The 27,483-nt window shown below is 37.8% G+C and overlaps 4 protein-coding genes across 4 annotated transcripts; 3 read left to right on the top strand and 1 right to left on the bottom strand.

Annotated features, from left to right (window-relative positions):
* Positions 1-2,351: 2,351 nt before the first annotated feature.
* Positions 2,352-10,365, top strand: si:ch211-153b23.7 (uncharacterized). Its single transcript, XM_059516822.1, has 7 exons — positions 2,352-2,561; positions 4,222-4,372; positions 4,938-5,081; positions 6,714-6,845; positions 6,932-7,138; positions 8,096-8,221; positions 9,939-10,365. Exons 1-7 carry the CDS (start codon positions 2,470-2,472, stop codon positions 10,164-10,166), a joined length of 1,080 nt encoding a protein of 359 aa, XP_059372805.1. The 5' UTR covers positions 2,352-2,469; the 3' UTR covers positions 10,167-10,365.
* A 1,096-nt stretch (positions 10,366-11,461) lies between these two features.
* Positions 11,462-13,998, top strand: zgc:174917 (uncharacterized protein LOC565650 homolog). The gene is made up of 7 exons (XM_059516821.1): positions 11,462-11,489; positions 11,847-12,111; positions 12,575-12,848; positions 12,952-13,043; positions 13,125-13,264; positions 13,384-13,488; positions 13,584-13,998. Exons 2-7 carry the CDS (start codon positions 11,982-11,984, stop codon positions 13,671-13,673), a joined length of 831 nt encoding a protein of 276 aa, XP_059372804.1. The 5' UTR covers positions 11,462-11,489; positions 11,847-11,981; the 3' UTR covers positions 13,674-13,998.
* A 4,748-nt stretch (positions 13,999-18,746) lies between these two features.
* On the bottom strand, positions 18,747-21,464 carry LOC132110226 (glutamine amidotransferase-like class 1 domain-containing protein 3, mitochondrial). Its single transcript, XM_059516820.1, has 5 exons — positions 21,372-21,464; positions 20,799-20,911; positions 20,487-20,658; positions 19,245-19,446; positions 18,747-19,147 (listed from the first exon to the last, which is right to left on the bottom strand). The coding sequence occupies exons 2-5, from the start codon at positions 20,904-20,906 to the stop codon at positions 18,955-18,957; spliced, it is 675 nt and encodes a 224-aa protein (XP_059372803.1). The 5' UTR covers positions 20,907-20,911; positions 21,372-21,464; the 3' UTR covers positions 18,747-18,954.
* Positions 21,465-22,242: 778 nt separating this feature from the next.
* si:ch211-153b23.4 (uncharacterized protein LOC335392 homolog) lies at positions 22,243-27,104 on the top strand. Its single transcript, XM_059516558.1, has 9 exons — positions 22,243-22,352; positions 22,792-22,905; positions 23,472-25,148; positions 25,248-25,347; positions 25,703-25,851; positions 25,930-26,042; positions 26,125-26,214; positions 26,297-26,419; positions 26,508-27,104. Exons 1-9 carry the CDS (start codon positions 22,298-22,300, stop codon positions 26,733-26,735), a joined length of 2,649 nt encoding a protein of 882 aa, XP_059372541.1. The 5' UTR covers positions 22,243-22,297; the 3' UTR covers positions 26,736-27,104.
* Positions 27,105-27,483: the final 379 nt, after the last annotated feature.

Here is a 27,483-nt window from a genome sequence, read left to right as displayed (position 1 = left end):
TCATCTTCTGAACACAGTTTAAGATATTTTAGATTTAGTCCGAGAGCTCTCAGTCCCTCCATTGAAGCTGTATGTACGGTCTACTGTCCATGTCCAGAAAGGTAAGAAAAACATCATCAAAGTAGTCCATGTGACATCAGAGGGTCAGTTAGAATATTTTGAAGCATCGAAAATACATTTTGGTCCAAAAATAGCAAAAACTACGACTTTATTCAGCATTGTCTTCTCTTCCGTGTCTGTTGTGAGAGATAGTTCAAAACAAAGCAGTTTGTGATATCCGGTTCACGAACGAATCATTCGATGTAACCGGATCTTTTTGAACCAGTTCACCAAATCGAACTGAATCGTTTAAACGGTTCACGTCTCCAATACGCATTAATCCACAAATGACTTAAGCTGTTAACTTTTTTAATGTGGCTGACACTCTCTCCGAGTTCAAACAAACCAATATCCCAGAGTGATTCATTTACTCAAACAGTACACTGACTGAACTGCTGTGAAGAGAGAACTGAAGATGAACACCGGATATCACAAACTGCTTTGTTTTGAACTCTCTCTCACAACAGACACGGAAGAGAAGACAATGCTGAATAAAGTCGTCGTTTTGCTATTTTTGGACCAAAATGTATTTTCGATGCTTCAAAATATTCTAACTTGACCCTCTGATGTCACATGGACTACTTTGATGATGTTTTTCTTACCTTTCTGGACATGGACAGTAGACCGTTCACACAGCTTCAATGGAGGGACTGAGAGCTCTCGGACTAAATCTAAAATATCTTAAACTGTGTTCTGAAGATAAACGGAGGTCTCACGGGTTTGGAATGACATGAGGGTAAGTTATTAATTACATAATCTGCTATTTGGGTGAACTATCCCTTTAATGCAGTCTTAATGTCACGATTGACCCCAGTTAGAATCCGCCTGTTGCCGAATTCATTCTTCTCCCTTTTCACTTCTCTTATCAGAAAGGTGTTTATTTTCAATTAAAATGAAGAAAATAATCGAAAAGCTGAAAATAAAGTATAGGCTACGGTTGGGGTAGGTGTAGGGAGGGCTTTTATTGTCACAATAAGGCAGCATACATGATATAATTCTAATAAAGATGATAAACTATCGATATTTGCACTTGCGTTTGCTATCTATCACTATATGCTATTTTTATTTAGTGCTGCCAAAAACATAAAAAGTACACATTTTACAGGATACTACATTCCAGACAGTAGTATGCTACATTGTTTTATGATCATATTATGTTTATTTATTGGTGTCCATTTATTTAAAAAAATAAAAATTGCATTATTTACTATTTATCAGATGTTTTTGCAGACAGGGAGTAAGATTGCCCCTTGCTTCTTTTGCATGACTTTTAATCATCAAAACAGCAAAATTGCCACTTATTTTAAGAAACTGTGTTGCATAAAAATAAATAAAAAAATTTAATTAAATTTATGCATTTAGCAGACGCTTTTATCCAAAGCGACTTGCAGTGCATTCAGGCTATCAACTTTTACCTAACATGTATCGAACCCCCAACATTGCGCTTGCGCTTGCTCTACCAATTGAGCTACAGGAACACTAAATAAAGATAAACACAATAATATAAACATAATATAATATAAACACAAAATAGTGTGACATTAATGCAAAAAGGCAGTTCATCATTGAATTCAGTGATGTCATCATCCAGCAGTACATATACATTTTATAATCACAAAACTAAACTACCTGTTACTGTATTGCAAACTGTGAATTGCCATGGGGAAGACTGTATTATCCAGGCATTTTGGTGCAAAAACAGAACAGTTCGTAAGGAACTTGGTATTTTCCAGTACTAAGTCATACAAAACTGAAACAATAATGCATTTGTAACTCTATTACTGTAGTAATTGCTGTAACTATTTTGGTTGAAAGTATGGTTACCATGGTTCATGAGTTAACAGTACGAGTAAACAGACATTCTGGAAGTGAAACACAACCCCCCAGTGTCCTTTCGCTCATGTGTTAACAGGGAGATGTTGTGGTTTTGTTTTTAATAGTAGTCTTTCAGAAAGCCCACGGACAGCAGATGATGCTGAAGCGGAAATTCCCTGCTGCTTACCATCAAATCACTTCCTTATTTTCTATCTCAGTCTAGTAAACCTTATACAACGTAAAAAAAATCACCTTTTAAAATCATAAATCACATTCTAGAGCTAGGCATTTTGCTAAATTAAGTATTAATTATTATATTGTAATTAGATTGTAAAGGTCATACAGTTGGGATATGTTTATTATTGAGACACACTGAGCATCACTTCCTGTTTTGTGATGCCTTGCATGTCAGTGAAGGGGTTTATATGTGAACTTCCCCTCCAGTGAATAACATCACATTAGCACACTACTGTGCACGTTACACACGCTGTGGATTTAGGAGTGAAAAACTACGAGAGGATTAAACTGCAGCTATTAATCAGATCTGAAAGGGTGATGGAAGGAAGTTCACAGTCGTCACTATCAGAAGAGGACTCTTCCAGCAAAGAGCGCTCTTTACCTGAGGAGGAGAATGAACTGCAGTCTGAGTGCGTATTTTCACACCGTCTTCTCTTTAGTTTAAGTGGACGTCAGCAGCAGCTCTCATAGTGTTATATGACAGTACAGTCAGTTTGTTATAACAGAAAAGTGTAAACAGGAAGTAGGCACTATTTTTTTGATAATTTGCCAGTTGAATGCTTTAATTTGTACAATACTTTTCCAAAGAGTCACATGTTTGGCAGATAAATGAAATACACACTGGTTCTGTATAACTACCATATTCACAAACCATGAGATAGATAGATAGATAGATAGATAGATAGATAGATAGATAGATAGATGGATGGATGGATGGATGGATGGATGGATGGATGGATGGATGGATGGATGGATGGATGGATGGATAGATCATTTTTCATCATTAACTAACTATTAACTAAGATTTTCGCCTTGACTACTAGTAACTAGTAACTACTAGTTTGCTGTTAATGGATTAGAGTGGATTAAGGGATCTCATGTGGAATAAGGCATTAATATGTGCTTTATTAATACTAATAAACAGCCAGCATACTAGTAATTCATGTAAGCATGAGAATTGTGTAAAGTGCAGTCATATTGTGCTATATTTGTGCGACATCCTAAAGGGGAAAGAAATATGAAGTCTCACAGGAAACGACTAACAGAAACACCCCAGCTCTAATTTCCCAGGGCTTTTCGAGTCATTTTCATTTTCTTTTTTATAAGGCCTGGTGATGTGTTTGAGTAACTTTTATTAGTTCATACTTAGTCACAGCTTAGCATGAGTCATTCATCGTGAGGCTGTAATGAATTCTGGGAACATTTGCATAACATCCATGACTTTAGTTGTGCTGCTTGAGATTCTCCATCTGCCTATTACTGTATTACCTCGACAGCAATGACAGCACAGCGCTGTTCCCTATGACTATGAAAGAACAAGGCTGTCAAGAACAAGAGGTTTTAGCTTTAATGATTTGCTTGATTTAGCTTCTCATTATCCATTCAAATTATCCCGTTACAATGCAACTGCAGGTATATACTAATAATGTTTTTAATTTGCTATTATTTTGTGGAACCGCTTCACACACTAATTGTACTAACTGCCTTAATGTCTTTTTATTAACATGTAATATGTGTGGTCTGGCCCGTCTCATGTAAGCTGTTCTCAAGAGGATCTTCACAAGAATAACCAAACCTGACAAAATCCAAAAAGCATTGGATGTGCAAATGTCCCCAAACAGCGTAATAAGGGTCTTAATGATGTCTTCCTTCGATTCTAAACATGCCTGCAGCTATATTTGAAGATTAGGGTTAGTCAAGAGTGAAAGGAACCTATAACAGGAAGCCTGTGAGAAAACAAGGTTAAAAATAGGGTGAAACGTTGTAAACAAGCCAGCGTTTGTCTGTACAAAGTGGTTCTAATAATAACAATTATAAGAATAATAACAACAACGAACAACAATATTAATGTGAGATCCTAAAATGTTAGAGAAATGTTTTTTGTGTGTGTATGTTTATGTGGTTTATGAGGACACATATTTGTACAATAACATGGGTATGACATAGTTATTATAATGTGAAGGTGATTTATGAGGACACTTTTGGTCCTCACTTTTTTATCTAAAAATGTGTTTGTGTGTGTGTGTGTGTGTGTGTGTGTGTGTGTGTGTGTGTGTGTGTGTGTTGTAGGCCGGTGGAAGAGGCAGCACAGGGGGAGTCTCTCCTCTCTGGTGAGGAGCACTTAACCCTCATCACAGAGAGCATGTCAATCACTTCCTCTGATGAGGAGAAGCTTCAGCTCCTCAACAAAAACACTGAGCTCCGGAGACTCAACAAAGAGGTAGAATAAACCCCCAGCGCTGACTTCACCCTTATTACTCAGATTATATTTTCAGAATCAGCTACATGGTTTGACTACAAACTACAAACATCAGTTAAAAAAATAAAAACATGCTTTCTGTTTCCATATTCATGAACCATGTGATTATATTATAGTCCAAAATACCTTTTTGTTAGTACAAATAGTGCATTATGTGAAATTGTGAAATTGACCTTACAAAGAAAAAAAAGTTAATAGTTTTTAGAATTACAGCAGCTCAGAACATCGAATTCAAATTTATTTTAATTTATAAACATTCTTTTTATTACACAGTTCCTCTAGAAGGTGTCACACATAGACACATAGACAATAAGGTGTTCTGTGTAGCTGAGTTCGATTTGGCTGTGGGTTTTATTTGTGGGGTTTAAATGTCCATACAATCATAGGACAGTATGTTATATGGACACTGGATTAGTAAAGGGACTTAAAAATGATGTAATGAATATATAAAAACAAAGTCAACAGAAAGTCCCCACACTGATGTAAAAATGCAATGTGTGTGTGTGTGTGTGTGTGTGTGTGTCAGCTGATGAAGCTGAACGAGGAGTGGGATCACATCTATCACAGCACGAGTGTGGGCCTCCAGCAGCGTGTGGCGGCCCTCGAGGAGGAGAGCAGGGCCCTCAAACAGCTCAACAGCCGACTGCTGCTCAAAGTGGAACATGAACAGGTATGTGGGCAGAAACACGCTCCCACACTCTTACAGCACCGCTGTTTCAAAGGCCAAGTGTGTATTTTTAGTGTCTCTAAAGCCACTAAACAGAATTGCAAATATTGTTAGTTTACCTAGCAACACAGTCAACGGTTGAGCCAACAGTCCTGCTCCACTGGTTGGACATGTTTATTTTATTATTATTATTATTATTTATTTTATTTTTGTCTGTGTGTCTGTTTTGTGTAGCTGTTTCTTCCTGATCTGTATCTTAAGGGGATAAAAAAATTCTGTCATAAATTACTCACCCTCATGTGTGAAAAAAAAAAATTAGTTTCTGTGCTAATGTTTTACTTGCCATTATTAAAGACCAGACAAGACCAAACGTTCTTCCAGTAATATTATTGAAGCATTCATGTTTAAAAAACATTAGCAGCACAAAAACATGGAAGGTTTTAGGTTCTAAACTAAATTATGTCTTTAACATTTTTATTAACAAGATTTCCATAACTTAATGGGAAAATTAGCAAAGCTTTCTGAAAAAACATACGTTTGTCAGCTGGGATGTTAGGTCCCTGGTTCTGTGAGATGGGAAAAGCAGTATGTGTGAAGAGTCACCTCTCACCTGATTTATTACATCTGGAGCTCTTTATATTTGAAGACGCCAGAGGATATTGGAGTAATTAGTTCAGATGATTGCTCTGCATGGTCAAGAGGCAGGAATATGAGGCTGTTCTGCAGGATAACCCTGATCCCCGATGAAGCTCACATGCTCCAGGACACTAAAGACAGTCGAGCGTGGATTTATGTACAGCAGGATGAGGTCCAGGCTCTCGTGCTCTGCCAGTAGACAGATCTCATCTGCAGAGGGTTGTTTGGTTGCACTGATGGTTAGCCAAGTGTTGGTCATTCTAAACCAGGTTAGGATGACAGTTTGTCAATTACAAGTAACTTAATGCTAGAGGTTGTGGTTAAATTTCACATAGCCTCAAGTTCAGCAAAGAACATTTTGGCTGTAAAGGGTTCATGTACTCCTTATGTGGCTATTTGGGGAATTTAATTTGCCATTTAGTCACCATCACCAGAACCAAAAATGATATATTTAGCACATCTTTCTTGCTGGTCTTTTTCATACAGTGAATGCATAAAGTGACACGCTGGCAGGCTCTAAAATGGTCAAAATTGCATTTTTATAGTTTAATCCAAGTAGTCCATACAAGTCATATAGATTATTTCACTAAATAAACTATATAAGTAATTATGTAAGTAATAGGTGACTTCGACAGTTATGACAATCATCTGGTAATCACACTTTTCACATAACAAATGTCTATTTTTGTTATGCATTTGTTGTATAGGAAAGAAGCAGCTTGAATATTCTGCTAAACAGCTTTTTTTGTGTTCCACACAAGGAAAACAGAAAGTCACATGGGGTTAGAATAACCTGATGGTGACAGAAAGAATTTTCTGTGTGCATTTCTACAGTGTTTTGGTTCTAAATGGAACCTGTTTGTTTGTAAATGTGGAATATCAATACATTTTGTAGTATATTTTCATGGAACGCCGCGGTGTGACAGATGTTTTGCTGTGAATCGCTCTGATTCATGAACAGACACTGAGACTTTTGCATGTTTGTGTTTGTGTCTGTAGAACAAGAGGGAATATTATGAACAAACACTGATGCAGGAGCTGAAGAAAAACCAGCATCTGCAGGAGTATATCAGACTGCTGGAGAGCCGACTGCACCAAACAGATCTCCAGCAGTGGACTAGAGGACCTCAGGTGAGCTTACAGCATCAGATCGGCTGCGTATGTTACAGTATGTGACTATCCTTCAACATGTTTCTTGATTTTTTCTCCTTTGGAAGGCTCCAGATATCAGTGGCTCCTCAGACTCTCAGATGGTCCAGGGCCCCTCGAAGCCGTCCCTGGATGTACGGTCGACTCCAGGGCTTCCTGCGTCTCCGGGCACAAAGTCCAGTCTCAGACTGACTGGCATTGGAATAGAGACTCAATCTGACCCTATAAGAGAAGTTCAGGATCTTAAAGAACAGCTGGAGGCGCTGCGGTGTCAGGTGAGCTATCATCTGTTCATAACATTCAACGTCACTTTGAAAAGAGACTTGTTAATATACCCTGTATTCCCTGAGATTTAGATCGAAATAGCGATGTGATCTATTTCATAAATTAAGTTTTTATGGTTAATATAGTATTATATAGCAAATATGATACTCATACTTTATATACATTCATACAAATTCAGAAAATATGCACTTCAATGCAGCTGCTGACATTTTTATGGCCAAAAAGTAAAAAAAATTCTGATAGCACGTAACTATATAATGTAAATATCAGTCATCATCACTCTATATCTCCATTAATATATCTTAGTAAGATGATATTTGGATGATCAAAACATATAACATAAAGTAATACAATGATGACTGAGAGATGAACAAATAATAATTCCTCAAATAGCTGAGGATCAGCTTTGAGACTCTCATAATTGATCGATGGAGAATCAAGTGAAGGCGAGCTGCTTCAGTCCAGTAAGAGTTCATCTGGAAATATTACTAACAATATCAGACACTTTTTTTCTGTTTAAAAATCAGTAAAGATAGCATGTGAACAATGAGCTCAAGGTGGTTGTTTTTTGGTTTTGCATTTTCTTTTTCTTTAAAATAAAAAGTATGAACTAGCAAACAGACGACAGAAGGTGTGAGAAACAGGTTTTGTCACGGTGATATTTGCATATCAAATAGGACACAGTAGGCTTTATAGAGTTAAACATTAAACATCAGTACAGTAGGCAAACCGAAGGTAAATTATTTACATTCAAAGTAGCTTACGAATGAAAACAAAGGCTAATTTGGTAGTGTAATTTAAGATTAATATAAGTAATAGTTTAAGTAATGTAAGTTGCATTTATTTACCATATATATATATATGTGTGTGTGTGTGTGTGTGTGTGTGCTTCATGGATGTTTTACTCTGGTGTAATTGTAAAAGACTTTGATTTTATCCATGCACAGACAAAGATCTACGAGGCTGATTATAAGACCGAGCACAAGGACCACGAGCGCATGCTGCAGGAGAACAAGCGTCTGCGACGCAGAGAGGCGGACATGCGTCAGCAGATGACACTGCTGCAGGAGCAGGTGAGAGCTCTCAAACACACTCAACACTAACACACACTCACACACACCACCAGGTGGCACATGTTACTAGCTAATCTCTGTTTCCTACCAAACCCTCGGTCTGGAGGACGATTCCTCTAAACTCTGGCCTAACACTTAATTTTGATAGTCCAATTCAGACCTTTTACTAACTATAATTAACTCACAAACTCTATGTCAGCAAGCAGTTATTAGAATATTAGTAGACTGCCTTACTAATATCTGCTAAAACTTTATTATGATGGTACTTAAAGGGACAGTTGACCCAAAAATGAAAATTCTGTCATAATTTCCTCAGCTGAACACAAAATATATAGAAAAGAAAAGAAAAGAAAAGCTGATAGTCCCCAGTGACTTCCATAGGTTTTTTTTTTTTAACTATGGAGGTCAGTGGGGACAATCAACTTTACGATATTCTTCTTTTGTGTTCAACAGAAAAAGAAACTCATACAGGTTTGGAATAACCTGAGGGTGAGTAAATGATGACAGAACTTTCATTTTTCAGGTGAAGTAACATTATGAAGTAACTTTGTTATACATGTAAAACATGGCAACTTGTGAAACAAACCCTAACCTTACAGCCTACTAGTACTCTATGAGATTAAGCTGGCATGTAGTTGCAAAGTTACTTTTAGTAGAGTGTATAAAGTGGACTATCAAAACAAAGTGTAAACAAAAGGTCAAAGCTGTGACATTGTTAAATGTTTGATTCAGTGGTCTGACATGACAGAGAGCAGTACCCATTGAGCTAATGCAAAGATTATTGAACACAGAAGCAGAATAATGAAGAGTTCACGAACAAGTTCAAAGAAGTTTTTCTGAACCATTTACAGCGTTTCTATGAGGAAATGAATCTCTTTTTCATTATCATGTTGTCACCTGTGTATATCAGTGCAGGTCACACTCATCTGATTTCCATGTCAAAGATTTCCATTCCATTGTATTTAAAAAAAATCTATAGCAAAAGGAAATGAGGTTTGGTGGTTTCTAGTAAAACTAATTGTGATGCCATGCAGTGACGTAGAATATGTCATAAAAGATTATGAGTGATGGGCGCAATGCATTACTTTAGAATTAATCTCCGTAATTTAATTATGTTTCCTTAAAAGAGTAAAGGAAGGGAATACAGTTTGTCTGTAGTGTAATTTGTTTGTTCTGATGTAAAAAAAAAAAATAGCTGATTTAACACCAAAGTGTAATTTCTACTAATAGAACCATCTCCCTTTCTATGGTTAGTTCAAAAATAATTTATGTAATTTTATATTATTTCAATAAAAGATCAGTAGCATGCGGTCAAGGTTGGTCTATTAATTAAAAAGTAATTAGTAATAAGTAATGCAGTGCTTTTAGACAGAGCAATTAGCACAGTAATTTAATTACACTGTTGAAGACGTAATTAGTAGTTAGTAATTAATTCTGTTTTTAGTGTATGTTACGCAAAACTGGAGATGATGCATCTTACTAAACTTAAACACTAAAATAGACTGTTTGACAGGAAACCTGATGATTATCTGGTCTTATCTTCTTTTTCTATTTTTATGGACTGACAACCGGATATGCGCATTAATATTTATTTATTAGCCATTTAATTTCTGTATCATTAGAGTCTAATATTGCAAAAACAGAAAAGGTATCAACTGCATCAAAGGCATTAGCAGACAGATATCTCATATGTTTTAAATGTTGTTTTCTTTCTCAGCTGAAGGTGTACGAGGATGATTTCCAGAAGGAGCGCTCAGACAAACGCATTCTCCAGAGACTGCTGATGAAAAAATCTCCAGCCGAGAAAGACCCGGTTCTGGTGCACCGCTGCAACAACGAGCAGGACCGGCCCAGATCAGACAGGAGGAAGCCCAGAGAAGAGCAGCGCGGAGGATACGTCTGTCCCAAACACTGTGAGCATCACGACCAGACGGACCTCCCCTGAACCGCCACACATTCATTCATGCTACTTTGTATCTTTAAAAACTCCAGAGTTTCCTTGTAACTGCTTTATTTATAAGAGGTTATTTTTTTATTGTATTATTCTTTCCTATTGTTGAAAGGACTTGCGTTTGTACAATGACTGTGAGGAAACTGTGCACTGTGGTATCGTCTCTGTGTAAATAAATCTGAACCACTTCACTGACTGAAAACAATCCGAGTCAGACAGCATATACTGTAATCTTTATAACATATCTTGTTAACATATCCCCTGACTTTATGGTAATATATTAACTGACCTTTTACAGAAAAACAATTCACTTTAAGAAGGAAACGATTTAAGACATTTCTGAACCTTTGGCAACAAGGAAGCCCATGCCTCTGGAATTCCCTGCTTTCAGCTCATTCCTTGTGATTAACTGATTGTTTGAGGGGGGTTTTTTCCAGGATATTTGCTGAGTTGTAATCTCATTTATTAAAGTTCATGTCTGATTTTTTGGTTCCAATGTACATAGCCCATGTTATATAGGTCAGGATTGAATTTGATATTATAGCGCATCAGATTTGTCCTTTTTTAAAACTGTATATGTTTTAATAAAACTGCATTACTAAAGTAGTTGTTTGTCAAGTAAATTCTTAACCATCACAATTCTCTTATTACGATTTTACTCATACTTGTATAACAAGTCAAAGGGGGAGATTTGGAACTGTTTAAAAAAAAATTATTTTAATAATTAAGCCATTTTGTTGACCTTTAGACATTTTTCACAGATTTGAATAGATTGTAGCTCAATAAATAGTATAGTATGTGGTAAGTGCCTCCTGCATGGTTTGGGGAATCACGTACCGAGAGAGAAAACAATAGCATTGTGTTTTTGAGTAATTATCATCCGGTTACAGATAAACACAAAGAATATTACTCACAAAAGGAAATGCTTCCTAAAATTTCCAGCACCATTAGCTGACTAACTCAGAATATTGTGACATATTTTGGCATTCTTACACACCCTAGCACATATGATAGGATGGTTCAAATATTTTCTTTTTTATCCTGGTGTCTAAAATAGAAAAGTGTGCCATGATGTCATTTTGGAGGAGGAGCCTAATTCAAAACTTATTGTATAAAAACACAGTTGATAGTGAAGAGCAAGACATCTCAGGACGAAACAGCCTGAAGAGCGAAGAGCAAAGAACAGGTATTGGCTAAATAAAATATGAATCAGTTTCCATACTTTTCTCCATAGATTTATAATTGTTTTATGCTGTGCTTTCAACTTTGTCTACAGCTTGAACCAAGACTCAGCACTATAGGAAATCAGCATCTCAGGTATGTGTTTTTTGTTGTCTGCACACACTCTGTGAACTTTAGCAATGGAAATGAGTCTACTAAATAGATGGTAAGGCCTGAGTATGCATTCTAGCTGCCAGTATTTAACAGATCTGCTAACCGAGGCTCACCTCCACCCTCAAGCACTTAAGAGTTGCATGTTCTTCCCATTTAATTGCTCATGGACCATTGCCTCCAGTCACTAGAGCGCTCTCTGCTCCTGCATAAACAACCAGGAATAAATGCGCCATGAATAAGTTGGGTGGAGTTGAGCCAAAACAAGGAGGTTTTTCAGAGGTCGAAAATGGAAATGACTGAATGTGGATGCAAAGTTTTGTTTCCCATCTTTCTGACCAGGTTATAAAAACGGGCTTTCTTTCCCTGTGTAGTTTGCACAGCTGAGCTTTAGCCCTTGAGAAGCAAACGAAGCAAGAGACAACGTTCTCAGCACATCTCCAGCAGACAAGAGGAAGTTTCACTGCACTTTCAGACATGAAGAGAGACGCGGCTGAGATTCAGGCCTTGTACGAGCAGCAGGGGTACATGTCGGCCATTCCCATCCTGAGTCCTGAAGAGCTGCAGCAGGCCCGGGACGCCTTCGCTGAGCTGGAGAGAAAACATGGTGAGCTTCAGTGCTGCGACCCTGGCCAACAAAACCAGTCATATGGGTCAATATTTTGAGATTGAGATGTATACATTATCTGAAAGCTGAATAAATAAGTTTTCCATTGATGTCTGCTTTGTTAGGAGGACAATATTTGTCTGAGACAACTATTTGAAAATCTGGAATCTGAGGGAGTAAAACAATCTAAATATTGAGAAAATCATCTTTAAAGTTGTTCAAATGAAGTTCTTAGCAATGCATGTTAATACACAAAAAAATAAGTTCTGATATATTTATGGTAGGGTATAAAAAAAATTCATTAAAGTAAAATAATAAGCAATAATTTTGACCCATACAATGTAATGTTGGCTATTGCTACAAATATACCTGTGCTACTTATAACTGCTTTTGTGCTCTAGGGACACAGGTAAGCCTTTGAGTTGATGTTTGGACTTGAATTAATCCAAGTATTCCTCAACAGGTGAAGATTACACCGCTTACAGCCTTCATAATGTCCACAAGGAGTTGGACTGGGTGATGGGCCTCGCCAAGCACCCTAAGCTTCTGGAGGCGGTCACAGCGGTTCTGGGGCCAGACGTCATCCTCCTGGACTCAAGATTCATTTGTAAATATCCAGTACATAAAACGCAAGTAAGCAATGGCATCATCCAACCGAACAACACCTGTGATAAGGAAAAGGACAGCACTGATAAGACTGAAGTGATGCCGTTTGTGGCCTGGCACCAGGATATGAAGTAAGCACAATTCCACAGAAGGAAATAAAAATGCTATTTTGGGTTTGTGTTGGCTTAGATATGCATTCCTAGTGTTCAGTAACCATCATATGTTGGTTTCCAGGTACTGGGGCTTTGATGGAGGTCCCGTTCTGTCCGTCTGGCTCGCTCTGGATGATTCACTCGAGGACAACGGAGCACTGCAGGTCATTCCAGGTATGAACACAGTCTCTGTTTGAAAGATGGATCATGTCACTTTGTCTGGTTTGTAATGTGTCTAAACTTATTTCCCAACAGGAAGCCACGACTCTGGTCTTCTGCCCCATCACCAGTCAAAACGAGCTGGCAACATGTTAAGTGTCAATCAGGAGATCCCAGAGGAGCTGGTGGAGACAGAGAAGGCCATCTTATGCCCCCTTCAAGCTGGTCAGATGTCTGTGAGTATGAACCCTTTCCATGACAGTTTGAAAAAATAACACACTACCAGTCAAAACCATGAAAAAAATTCAAATCGAGCTTATATCTGAGTTTAATTGAAGTTTGCCTCTGGATTCAGATCCATGATGGACTTCTGGTTCATGCCAGCGATCCCAACACATCTAATAGGAGGCGCTGTGGCTATGTGATCCGATATGTCCCTACTTGCACTTTTCCAATCCAGGTAAACATCTCACTTAGTTTACATTTCACATAGACATATCCACAGACATTTAGCTAGAAAAAGCATAAATAAATATGTGTGTGTTTTGCTGACAGGACCCTGAGCGTCCCAGGACTTTTCCTGCCACAGTGCTGGTCAGTGGTACTGACAAATACAACCATTTCTCCAAAACCTCCGGACTGTGACTGGCTTATAATGACCTCTTTATTTAGGACATGGATGCTTTGGCTTTATGAACTAATTAAACTCTTACAATGTGTGTGTCACATGAAATAGCCTTTCAGTCATTCTACCAGTTTTTCTTATTATTTAGCATTACTTGTGACAATTTTAAAGTTTATATTTATATTTGTATGTCATATATTCCTTTTTAATGTAAAATTTGGGTATTTATCTTTCAGGCGTTTCAGGAAATCATGTGTTATGGGATTTTGATCTGTATGTGTCCTTTGACTGTCACTTTCTGAATATGGAACTGATCTGAAATACTCAATAAATTGTTCAGTATTACCTCTGGATGTTTAAGTCATTTGCAAATGATTCAACAAATAGAGAAAAGACCGAGCAACAACAACAGCACATAATGCAATCCACCGAGAGCAGCACAAATTAGCAGCTATTGCAGCCAGGTCCAGTGCAGTACGTTAAGACATGCTTTTCCTGGGCTTTAAGTAATGTCACTCATACTACTAAACTCATTACTGCAAACCTTAGGAAAACACATTGCAAATCCTCTCCTCCCATAAATGTTGAAAGAGAAACTCCTACAAATGCATATGCAATAAGGTCAGCCTCATAAATAACAGTCAATGTTTTTTTTGTTTTTTTTTTACGGTATGTCTTTAGTAAATCCTAACAGTAGTTTTTTTTTAAGTCAAAAGAGGGTTTAGGCATGGTCTTGGTCTGTGTCTTGGACTCATTACTTTGTCTCTTGCTCTTGGTCTAGATTCATCCTAACAGGATTTTTTAAAAACATATTTCATAAACTTATTGTATTCTGATGCACAGTATTTAAAAAAAAAAAAAAAAAAAAAAAAACCTTAAATTAGATATTTGAAAATGAACTGCTGATCAGATGATACTCATTCATAGTATCACAGTCCCCCAAAAAGGCTGGTCATTCACATAAGACAAATACTCTTAAAATGACACATACTGTACACACACAAACTCGTCTTTGCGACCAGTTGGTCCCTGGGCACTGGAACTATAGCTGCCCACTGCTCTGGGGGTGTGTTCACTTCTCACTGCTGTGTGTGCGCGCACTTGGATGGGTTAAATGCAGAGCACCAATTCCGAGTATGGGTTACCATACTTGGCAAATGTCATGACTTTCACTTAAACATTGTTTCATTTGTGTTATTTACACCATTTCAAACAGGGCCCACGAGTTCAGCCTGCACAATTTTATATATACAGGTTCATCTCAATAAATTAGAATGCCATGGAAAAAGTCAATTTATTTCAGTAATTCAACTCAAATTGTAAAACTTGTGTATTAAATAAATTCAGTGCAATTTCAGTGCAGTTTAATTATATGGATCTTTTAATTGTGATGATTTTGGCTCACATTTAACAAAAACCCAGCAATTTACAACAAATTAGAATATGGTGACATGCCAATCAGCTAATCAACTCAAAAGACCTGCAAAGGTTTCCTGAGCCTTTAAAATGGTCTCTCAGTTTGGTTCACTAGGCTACACAATCATGAGGAAGACTGCTGATCTGACAGTTGTCCAGAAGACAATCATTGACACCCTTCACAAGGAGGGTGAGCTACTGTACAAACATTCATTGCCAAAGAAGTTGGCTGTTCACAGAGTGCTGTATCCACGCATGTTAACAGAAAGTTGAGTGGAAGGAAAAAGTATGGAAGAAAAAGATGCACAACCAAAGTCCACTTTTCAGCTGAGGCAAGTTTTATATTTTATTTGGAAACCAATGTCCTAGAATCTGGAGGAAGGGTGGAGAAGCTCATAGCCCAAGTTGCTTGAAGTCCAGTGTTAAATTTCCATGGTCTGTGATGATTTGTGGTGCAATGTCATCTGCTGGTGTTGGTCCATTGTGTTTTTTGAAAACCAAAGTCACTGCACCTGTTTACCAAGAAATCTTGGAGCGCTTCATGCTTCCTTCTGCTGAGCAGCTTTTTGAAGATGCTGATTTTATTTTCCAGCAGGATTTGGCACCTGCTCACACTGTCAAAGCACCAAAAGTTGGTTAAATGACCATGGTGTTGGTGTGCTTTACTGGCCAGCAAACTCACCAGTCCTGAACCCCAGAGAGAATCTATGGGCTATTGTCAAGAGGAAGATGAGAAACAAGAGACCAAACAATGCAGATGAGCTGAAGACCACTGTCAAAGAAACCTGGGCTTCCAGACCTCCTCAACAGTGCCACAAACTGATCAGCTCCATGCCACGCTGAACTGAGGCAGTAATTAAAGCAAAAGAAGCCCCTACCAAGTATTGAGTACATATACAGTAAATGAACATACTTTCCAGAAGGCCAACAATTCACACATTTTTATTATTATTATTATAAATTTTTTTTATTGGTCTTATGAAGTTTTCTTATTTGTTGAAAAGAAAATCTTGGTTTTGGGAATAGATTTATTCCTATAATTGAAATGTTTCACAGATATATTAATAGTTCTATTAATTGATATCCTAATTCCTCTAAAAGATTTTCCATCTTTAGAGTAGTACAAGTTTGTCCTATATCCCCATTTGTATTTCTTAATGTCGTAGAATTTATTTCCATTAAAGTTCAGAATTCCATTATTCATGGGATTACTATCTTTAACAAACAATCAGATTAACTCAATTTGCAGATAATACTGTTTTATTTTGGAAAAATAAAGAACAATTATCTACCATATTTCAGTTAGTACATTCATTCTCTGATGCTTCTGAATTAAAATTATACAAAACAAAATGTGAAATATTGTGCCTTTATGAGTAAAATGAAAGGTAGGTGTTATGGTCACCAAAGACATGGCTGAGAGACAAGAACTAAAATTTTCTCCTAAATGAAAGCTCAAAATACAGTTGCTGCTCATATAATTAGAATATCAGCAAAAAGTTTATTTATTTCACTAATTCCATTCAAAAAGTGAAACTTGTATATTATATTCATTCATTACACACAGACTGATATATTTCAAATGCTTATTTCTTTACATTTTAATGTTTATAACTGACAACTAAGAAAAATCACAAATTCAGTATCTCAGAAAATTTGAATATTGTGAAAAGGTTCAATATTGAAGACACCTGGTGACACACTCTAATCAGCTAATTAACTCAAAACACCTGCAAAGGCCTTTAAATGGTCTCTCAGTCTAGTTTTGTAGGCTACACAATCATGGGGAAGACTGCTGACTTGACAGTTGTCCAAAAGACGACCATTGACACCTTGCACAAGGAGGGCAAGACACAAAAGATCATTGCAAAAGAGGCTGGCTGTTCACAGAGCTCTGTGTCCAAGCACATTAATAGAGAGGAGAAGGGAAGGAAAAGATGTAGTAGAAAAAAGTGTGGGTGTCATGTCATCTGCTGGTGTTGGTCCACTGTGTTTTCTGAGGTCCAAGGTCAACGCAGCCGTATACCAGGAAGTTTTAGAGCACTTCATGCTTCCTGCTGCTGACCAACTTTATGGAGATGCAGATTTCATTTTCCAACAGGACTTGGCACCTGCACACAGTGCCAAAGCTACCAGTAACTGGTTTACGGACCATGGTATCCCTGTTCTTAATTGGCCAGCAGACTCGCCTCACCTTAACCCCATAGAAAATCTATGTGGTATTGTGAAGAGGAAGATGCTTTATGCCAGACTCAAGAATGCAGAAGAGCTGAAGGCCACTATCAGAGCAACCTGGGCTCTCATAACACCTGAGCAGTGCCACAGACTGATCGACTCCATGCCACGCTGCATTGCTGCAGTCATTCAGGCAAAAGGAGCCCCAACTAAGTATTGAGTGCTGTACATGCTCATACTTTCATTTTTATACTTTTCAGTTGGCCAAGATTTCTAAAAATCCTTTCTTTGTATTGGTCTTAAGTTATATTCTAATTTTCTGAGATACTGAATTTGTGATTTTCCTTAGTTGTCAGTCATAATCATCAAAATTAAAAGGAATAAACATTTGAAATATATCAGTCTGTGTGTAATGAATGAATATAATATACAAGTTTCACTTTTTGAATGGAATTAGTGAAATAAATCAACTTTTTGATGATATTCTAATTATATGACCAGCACCTGTATATTCAGTAATTGGTTACAAAGAGATCTGAGTATTATAGGCAGGGTTCTATTAAGCAAAGTCAAAAGGAGTATCTAGATTTGTTTATCCGGCATTATCTCTTTTTGTTCAAGATTCATCATGTAAACAAATTAATGATGTATTTATTAAATTCATTTGGAGGAACAAACATCATCATAATTTAAGAAAAGAAATTGGTGGGTTTTTGTTAAATGTGAGCCAAAATCATCACAATTAAAAGAACCAAGGACTTAAACTACTGCAGCCTGTGCGCATTGAATTGATTTAATACACATAAGTTTCTCAATTTTTAGTTGAATTACTGAAATAAATTAACTTTCCATGACATTCTAATTTATTGAGATTTACCTGTATACATATTCAAGTATATAGTCAAACCAAAAATTATTCAGGCACCAGATATAATTTTTTATATTTGTTTACTAGCGGGTGAAGGACACTATAGTTCATTTACGTAAGTGAAGATAGCAATATAAAGCAAACTGTGTCATATTATACCCCGAAACTTGAATGAATTTTACATTTTAGTTTGACTTGCTCTCACTCTGTGTGTGTGTGTGTGTGTGCATGCGTGCGTGTGTGCGTGTGTGTGTGTGTGTGTGAAATCCTAGGTTCTTATCTAACATGATCACACTAACTGTCTGATTTAACCAAGTGTATTGAACTTTTGGCTTTGCATTTTGTTTAATTTTAATTTGTCAAATGTGTTATTTGTCCCAAATTATTTTTTTTAATTGATATTAGTTTTTTAATATGTGTTTTTTTTATGCATGTATTATTATTATTTTATTATTTTTTTTTTTATGAAATTGAAATCCACTTTAGTGATGCCAGTGTTTGGGGGTGTGAGCTGCCAATCTTAATGAAAAAACAAATAAGTGTACAGGAAAAGTTAAAATAATACTAATACTAATAATAATTGAGCTTGTCTATAATGATATGAACAACATTAACACATCAATGAACAAGGAAATGTTTAAAATCTGTTCAGTTTTATTGATAATAGACTACCACACAAATACATACACTGACAGTATGTTTGCCCTGTTTTACTGAAAACGAACTGGTCTCATTGGTTTTGTGATGGGTTGTTTTCTGGGTTTAAATGACAACATAATTCATTTATAAATAAATAAACATATCTATTGATGTAACAATATTCAGACAGTGAAATTACAAATTTAAGCTAGTTTGAGAACTTCTTTGACCATGACACCCAGACCGTCATAGATCTCATGGATAGGAGCGTTGCACATGAACGCACTCGTAGTCACCAGTTTGTTCTTGGTATCGATGTGCACCTCGCCCACGTTCTTGTTCAAGTGTTTGCAGCCCAGTTCAACCATGGTTTTAGCCACTTGAGCATATGGCCACCTGCAAGCACAAGAAAGACAACATTGAGTTCAGAACCAAAGCACCTCTGAACCATTAACATCATCAGAGCCCAGAGCAAAAACCTGCCCAGACTCACTTCTCACACTCCGAGTCGTGGCCGACGGTCAGCTCACACCCGGGAATAGCTTTGGCTGCCAGCACAGGAGAGATGCAACACATGCCCATGGGTTTCTTGGCCTGATGGAAAGCTTTAATGACCTTCTCAACCTCAGGTTCGACTGAGTACTCCTTGCCTTTGGTGGCCCAGTCGCTCAGGTTTTTAGCCACTCCAAAACCACCTGTACGGCACATTAAGAGTTAAATTTACTATCGAAGAGATCATGAAGAAAGAAATCTAATTTTCCTTGATATTTTAACATAGAAGATGTCACTATGCTATTAATTAAAGTTTCAGACTTTCAGTTTCAGAACTCAAAACTTCCTTGTTAAACTTTTACTGACACGGTCAGTTGCATAAAAGGCATAGACTAGTCTTACAAGTTAGTCAACTTTCTTTCTTTTTTTTTTTACGTTCCAAAAAAAAAAAAAAAAGGAGATTGGTCTAGCTTGAAACTCCATATTTTCAGCTATCAGAAAGTCTCAGTAGAGTTCGGTTCAGTTCATTTCTCTGTGGATTCTTTGGTAAACCAGTGGCATTTGACACAAGTTTTGCAAACAGACTTTTACAGAAATTAATGGAGCAACATGTAAGCGTGTTAACTCTAATGTCTCGTCTGTGATCAATGGTTTTTGGTTTGTAAGACCTACAGTCAGAGGTTCATGCTGCAAAATGGTTTATTGCTTTTAATGCGTCAATAAATCAAGCCAGTGACAAACAGTTTACACTGTTCCCCTTATATTGCTATAACTACCTCTTTTTATGATTAAGCAGTCTTGGAAGCTGTAATAATATAAATCAAAGGAGTTTCACATGTATTACATATTTCAAATGCTACAAAATCACTGAAGAAGTGTTTACAAGCCCAAAATAGAGCCGCCAATGTAAACAATTTTAAAATCAGATGGTAGATAATGGTCTTTTATTTCTAAATTATGAGGTAGGTAGGTAAATAAATAAGTAGCCTAAATAAATAAACAGTCCACGTTACATTATAAAAATGGATGCCATGTTGATTTCAATTAATTTTAACATTCATATCAAGGACGTTAATTGTAGTGATAATCATGATATAATGAAGCAGCAGAAGTCAAAATTGCAGCACGCACTTATAATAAGCAGAACTTGATCGTCAGTCCATTCAATTGTATTTTAATGAAGTTATCTTTATATATTTCTCTCTTTAGTCATCCTTCGTGCATTGGGCGCGTGTTTGATCACCTGGAATGATGAGCGCATCAAAGGAGCCGACGTCCAACTTGACCAGGTCTGTGACGTCACCCCGGGCGATGCGCGCGCTCTCCTGTAGCACGTTCCTCGTGTCCGTCATGGGCTTGCCTTCACAGTGGTTCACCACATGCATCATCTCAACATCAGGTGCAAACATCTGGACCTGCAAAGCAACGTTTGCTGCGTGTGAGACTGAGCGCATTTGCACGTGTTGTGTTTATGTTTTAAAAAAAAAAAAAGGATTTTCAGAGTGTTCTTTCAAAACCTTTTTAAGCTTTGTGTTACTTTATTTGCGTGCTTTACCTTGGCACCTGCTCGACTGAGGTGCACCATCACAGCAGACGCCTCGTGGACCTCTGTGCCGTCATACACGCCGCAGCCGGCCAGAATCACCGCCACGCGCTTTGCCATGCTTGCTGTGCTCAAAACACACACACAGAAATAGAGAAACGAAATATTAATGCTGGCCTTTAACTGCACGTATTCATTCGAACACTAAGGGACTCTTCTTGGCACTGAGAACAGATGTGGCAAGCAGGCAGCAGGTGGCAATCACCTACACACAGGCAGAATTAAATATTTACATACTCTTACCCTAGAGATCTTGCCAAGGTAACACAAGATCAGTTTCCACGGAGTTCACGTAAACAAGCACTGAACAGAACCCGGATTCAGGGAATATTTCTTTATTACAAAATGTTTTCACGTGCTGATACAAAACGTTGGTTAACATTTTGAAGTAATTTTAAGAAATATCAGAACTGTAGGCTAATACAGAAAATTGCCTACCTACTGTTAAAATAAAAGATGTTCAACCATCTTAAAGTTTTCATTAAATCTAGACTTGCGGTCGTTTAATGCAGTGCTGCAGCTTACCTTGTAAAGAGAGTTGAGTTGAGATGAGATGAGTTGAGCAGTGAAGGGTGTTTCTCTCTCCACGCACTTGAGTGCTGCTTATATCGAGCCGGGACAGTTCCTCCCACAAAGGCGTGTTCCTGGAAGGAAAAATTAAACTATAGGCCTATTGTCTCTCCTTTCCCGAACAGACTTTGCTTAGTCATATCTCGGTTTCTTTCTGAGGTCACCTGCGTGTGTTTGTATTGGTGCCATATTAACCACACTGTACCGAAGCTGAAGATTAGCTTCACGTGAATGAAAGAGGGAAGTGTGGAGAGCTCTAGTCTTGAGTAACTTTAGTAGCCTATATATCTTTATTTGATAAGTATCAAAGCAATTGCATAAATGCAGCACAAGTTTTGCGTGTGTTTTAGTTTTTTTCTTTGTATGAAGTCAGTTCTCCTCAGATTCACACAGGTTCTATCCACAGGAACAGTATTTCACATCAGTTATGAACATATCACATTACCATCTGACAACCACAGTTTCATAACACTTATCTTCACCTTGAGCTCTATATTTGTTGTTTCGTTAATTCATTTGAAATTAATGTAGCCTATAATAATTAATGTAAAACGTGTTTTTGGTTTTAAAAATAAATCTGCATTCATACAAAATCTATATTTTATGTTTTTCAATTTATTAAACAAAAAGTAGGCTAAAATAAGTTATATAATAATTACGTATATGGCAACGGTTTGAATAAATAAAAGTTAGTTGATTGAATTGATTTTGTTTTCTATTAGAAGAATTGTTGTAATTTTCCAGCAGTGCAATAAAGGATGAGGAAACTCCAGGAAAGGAGGAAATAAAGGACTTTTTATCGCATGTCTGGCGTCACGGCGCATGACGTCACGGGTGTGTATAAAGCCGCGCGCGTGTGAGAAGAGCGCATCTGACTGAGGATGGCGGAGTCTGAATCACTGCACTTTTCCATCGGTGTCCTGGGCATCTCTGGGGGTAGGTGGCAGAAAACAGAAGAAGAAGAAGATATTTTAGAAGTTATTTATTAGCGAGTATATAAGTGATAATCGCAGTTGTTTACCTCGAATGTTACATATATAAATACATAAATAAATAAACCTTTTCGCAAGAAATGTCTAAATTAAAAAAAAAATGATTTGCATAACATTTTTTTTGTCATTGTAAATGTTTATTAATAGGCTAATTATAATAGTCATTCTTGTAAGTTTAATTTTTTTTTAATATGTGTTTTATTATTTACGGATTATTTATTATTTTCCTCATCCAAGTAGAGGGCAAAACTAACGTGTGTACTACTTTAACTACACCGCTGGTGTGAAAACATTGATTCTGTTCATCTCTGGTAACCCTGTTCTCCCTGAAAGAAAAAAAAAGTAATGTTCATATAATAATAATAATAATGTCTTGTGAATAGGTTCTTTGTTGCTCCTGGTGAATAACTATGCAAGCTCTTCAGAGGAACCTCTGATCACAAACACAGCTTTAGGAGTTCTGCTCCTCATATTCGCTGCTCTGTTGGCTTATTCAGGTATGTCTTACACATTATTGGACAAAAAAAAAACAGATTTAATGTATTGCACACAGAAATGCAAATCACATTCACTGAATTGTTTTTAATTTTTTTACTTACAATTTGATCAAAAGTTTATTTATTTATTTATTTAATCTGTGTTTATAGTCTTTGTTGTCTTAGTTGTCAAATTGATTTTTTTCTTCTTCAATTCGTTAATAATTGTCGTAAGTAATTTGTAAATAATTGTTAATAATTCATTAATAAATGTCACTATATCTAGCTTGAAATATTACAAATGTAGTACATGGAGACTTGAAGCTCAAAGTAGATTATTTGTAGATAGATTTTTAGGAAAAGCATCAATGGTGTGGCACTGTGACAATATCAAAACATTGCTGTTTTTGAGCACTCAGACTTGAAAACATTCAAGAGTTTCTTTTTTTATTTTATTTTACTTTAAAGAATAACACATTTCACCTTTAAACTATTTTTATGCAGTGTAACTTTGAATACATAAATCATACCATGTAAAATGTTCTCTCTCTGTCCATCATTCTTCATCTCACTGTCCTTTTATCCAGGTGTTCGACGCAGCCAGTCCCACAATGTACTCTTTGGTAGTCTGTGTCTGACGGTGTCAGCCCTATGGTGCGGTTCAGGTTTAGTGCACATACTTGCAGGTGAAAACATAATAAATGGCAGCAGAGGTCTGCGAGATGCCGTGGTGCCAGGCCTTGCAGCTTTCACTCTGGCACTGCTTGCCATCTGCATTGTGGCTATTTTATGTCACGAGGTTGTCCTCTCATTCATCGCCCTGAGCATATGTCTAGCGTGCGCCCACCAGATTGCAGGTCTGGCAGATTCGGCCTTCGGACAGGCAGCCACCGCCGTCTGTTATCTCATGGTCTGTTTTGTGGGTGCTTACTTCGGAAGCGGCCGTTTGTTATCGTACATCACACAGAGAAAGATTCAGCTCCCCGGAACATTCAACAAAGATAGCATGAAACCAGTGCAAATTCAAGAGGCTAATGATGTTGTGGCAGTCGGAGTGATCATGAACTTGTTGTCAGCTAGTGTGCTAGCTTGTCCTCTGCTTGGTGTTGTCCCCAAGCTCTTCTCTGGCCATGTGCCCTGGCTGTGGACCGCTGGTGTCTTCCAGCTGGGTGTGTGTGTTAAGAGCTACAGATCTATGGACACCCTGGCAGCCACTTTCTATGGTTTCACATCTATCCTGAGGTTCACTGAAGGGTACACCGCACTAGTGGTGCACTTCACAAACCAGGTGCCCTATTCCCCAGTGCCGTTTCCAGTTGTATTCTCAGTGTTATTTTTCATCCTGGCCTTGTTTAACTTGCAGGGTGGGTTTGTGAACACCATCTACCTGCTGTTTTTTGTGGCATACTGTATTGCAATTGCATCTGAACCCCAAAGCTTCTTTCAGAGGGGAACACAAGGCGTACAGGCCGCCATATTTGTTGCATCCGCTTTTGTGCTCTTTATAACCCTTTATAACATGGCTTCCTCAAACAAGATACCTACAGGTGCAGGCTTCCTTAAGAACCTGTTGGCACGCAGTAATAGATTTGTCTTACAAACCAATGGCAAAGAGCTACACGCTCCCTATCTGGGCTACTCTAAATATGCCGATGCTGAGGTGTTGGGCCACGGCTGCAGTGTCCTGGCCGCATTTTCAATCACAGCCTCGTTTTCTACTGGAAACCCCTTGGCTATTCTGATCCTGCCTTGGGCGGTGGTTTCTGGTGGTGTGCTGCACCTGTTATGTGGCTCTGTTGCCTTCGCTCGAGGAAAGACCCTAGAGAGTTCGACTTTCATCCTTTATGGTATCATGTGGACAGTGTGGGGACTGACGCGCTTCGGAGGCCTCTATGGAGATGTGCGTGGCCTACACCTAGCTGTGGGGATCATCAGTTTCATGCTCTTCAATGTGTTAGTGACAGCTGGAGCCCTGTTTCTCAACAAGGCTTGGTTCATCTACACCTTTACCTTCCAACTCATCCTCATTAGCTTCTTATTGGATGCAGTAGGCGTGCTGCCCTACGGCTACGACATCGGCGTGACCATTGTCCTCGGGCTGGTCAGCTTCTACATGTTCCTGGCCAGCATTTTCAACTGCACCTTTAAAAGCCCACAAATGCCTTTCGGTGATCCTTTCATAAAGTTGAGCGGCTTTGGAGGAGGCAAAGACAGCTGTCCTCACCTTCCAGCCAGGAAGTCCTCATCTGTGCAGCAAATTGCAGGTGAGTCACTTGAGTAAAAATGAAAAATTTGCTATGCATTGGTGTACACATGAATGCATGCGTGTCTATACCAATATACTTTCCTTTCTTTTATGACAGAGATCATGAAGAATGGGGGCATATGTGGAATGCCCACAGACACCGTCTATGTGCTTGTAGCAGCATGTAATCGCCCACAGGCTGTTGAAAAGGCTTATAGGTCAGTTACCTTCCCCACTTCTATTTCAAGGTTATCAGTAACACTTTAGTTTAAGGACCAATACTCACTATTAACCAATTGCTTATTATCATGCATATTACGTGCATATTGGCTATTTAATAAGACTTATAAAGCACATATTAATGGCCTATTCTGCATGACCATATTTTAGATCCCTTAATCATACTTAAAAGTGAATACTAATACTATCTATTAGTAAGTATTAATTAAGAGTTTATTGAGAAAAATTCATCATAGTTAATAGTTAGTTTGGTCCCCAAACAAAAGTTTGACTGAAAAGTCTTTGGTATCTGTTCCACCAGTGTCACCTAACCATGCAATCACACCTTAATAGGGTAAAGAAACAGGCGAAAGAAAGACCCATGTCCTTATGGGTTTCATCTATAAAGCAGTTGGAGCCAGTCAGGGACCAGATCAGCCCTCTCCTCTGGGACTTTATGGAAGCTGCTTGGCCGTCTTCCATTAGCTTAGTTATAGCTAGAGGTGGGTACTGTGATATTCACATTGTGCTTGTTGTGTACCACATTGTGTCATAACCCAGACCTCTCCATTTATTTGTAGCTCCATGGATGGAATTCTTCGGATTGGGTGACTCATCCAAATACATTGGCACACCGCAAAGCATAGCCATAAGAAACCCAGACTGCACTGTTGCTACACACCTCATTAATGCAGTATGTGTGGTCATGTTTGCTCATAAAAAAGCTGTTTAACATAGCCCTTTACAGTATTATCCATGCATTTCTGTTTGACTAGGTGGGTCCAATCGCGGTAACCTCTGCTAATCCAACCGGTGAGGCAGATACTACCCATCATAACCAAGTTTATTCAAAACTGGGAGACAAGGTATGGAGGTGGTTTATTTGTTTGAAGATTCATAGGTATTTCCTATTGGGGGACTTAAATGTCATTGGCGTATATCCTGCAGGTAGATGGGGTGCTGTGTGATGGGCCATCACCAGAGAATATCGCCTCCACAGTGGTAGACTGCACCAAAATTGAGAATGGCCAGATTGGGTTTTTCCGTGTTGGGCTTATTCCTAAATCTAAGGTAACTAGCACACATGTAACCATTATTCAAAATCGTATGCAGCTGTCTGAAGTTAACAGCAAATCTGTTGTGCTGTGATTTACTCAAGGTTCTTCAGATCTTCGAGGACATTCAGAAGAAGCACATGCATGGTCAGATGAATACAGCTTTTGAGATGGATCTCGCAGATCCTCACAGTCATATCACCGTCTCTCAGACAAATTTGTCAGAGACTCAGACAGACTCTGGGATTGGTCGAAATTCCCCTGCCGACTCACAGAGCTCTCTGGATCTCAGCCAACATGACCATCAGGAGGAGGAGGACGAGTCTTTATAGACACTGCCAAACACCGAATGCATTTCCATTGAAATTGTTCAATATGTACTGTACAGCCTTTTAGTGTGTTAACACTAGATGCTTTGGACAAATGGGCCAGGAAACAAACACATTACAATTATATGCATGAATAAAGATGGTAATAGGCCTAAATATTGCAAATAGGCAATATTAATGTGTTGTTAATCATTTTTACCATATAAGTGCAGTTATCATTATCTTACTAGTAATTTTAAACCCTTTTCTATTTATTTATAAATTTTGTGAAATATTACAATGTAACATTGTGTATATTTGTCAATGTGTTGTTTTATATTTGTAATAAACTGTAGATTTGTATAAAATATTGAAAATTAAATAAATATGGAGTCCTGACTGAATAAATCTACTCACAGTCATGCAGAGAATGGTAAAAAAAAAAAAACATTGAGTGAAAAGTCAAGCACTGAAAGTGTGTAACATTGATTGTTTTTTCTGGCTGAGTCAATAACAGCCAAAGTAAAATGCTGGGTTGGTATGGGTCTAAAACCTCCTTCCTCAAATCTTGCCCTGGGGATCCAATGCACTGCAATGTTTAGCTCCAACCCTGATCAAAGTCACCTGTCTGGGATTTTCTAATGATCCCATAGACATTTATTGGCATTGATTGCCATTCTTAGAGCTAAACACTAAAGAGCTAAACTCTGCAGGAAAGAGGATTTCGCGGGCCAGATTTGAGGATCCCTGATCTAAAAGGTTCTGCCAACAT

Source organism: Carassius carassius, chromosome 29, assembly GCF_963082965.1.
Source record: "Carassius carassius chromosome 29, fCarCar2.1, whole genome shotgun sequence".
Classification (NCBI taxonomy): domain Eukaryota; kingdom Metazoa; phylum Chordata; class Actinopteri; order Cypriniformes; family Cyprinidae; genus Carassius; species Carassius carassius.
The sequence above is the reverse complement of the archived record's forward strand: the minus strand, read 5'-3'. Positions and strand labels throughout refer to the sequence as shown.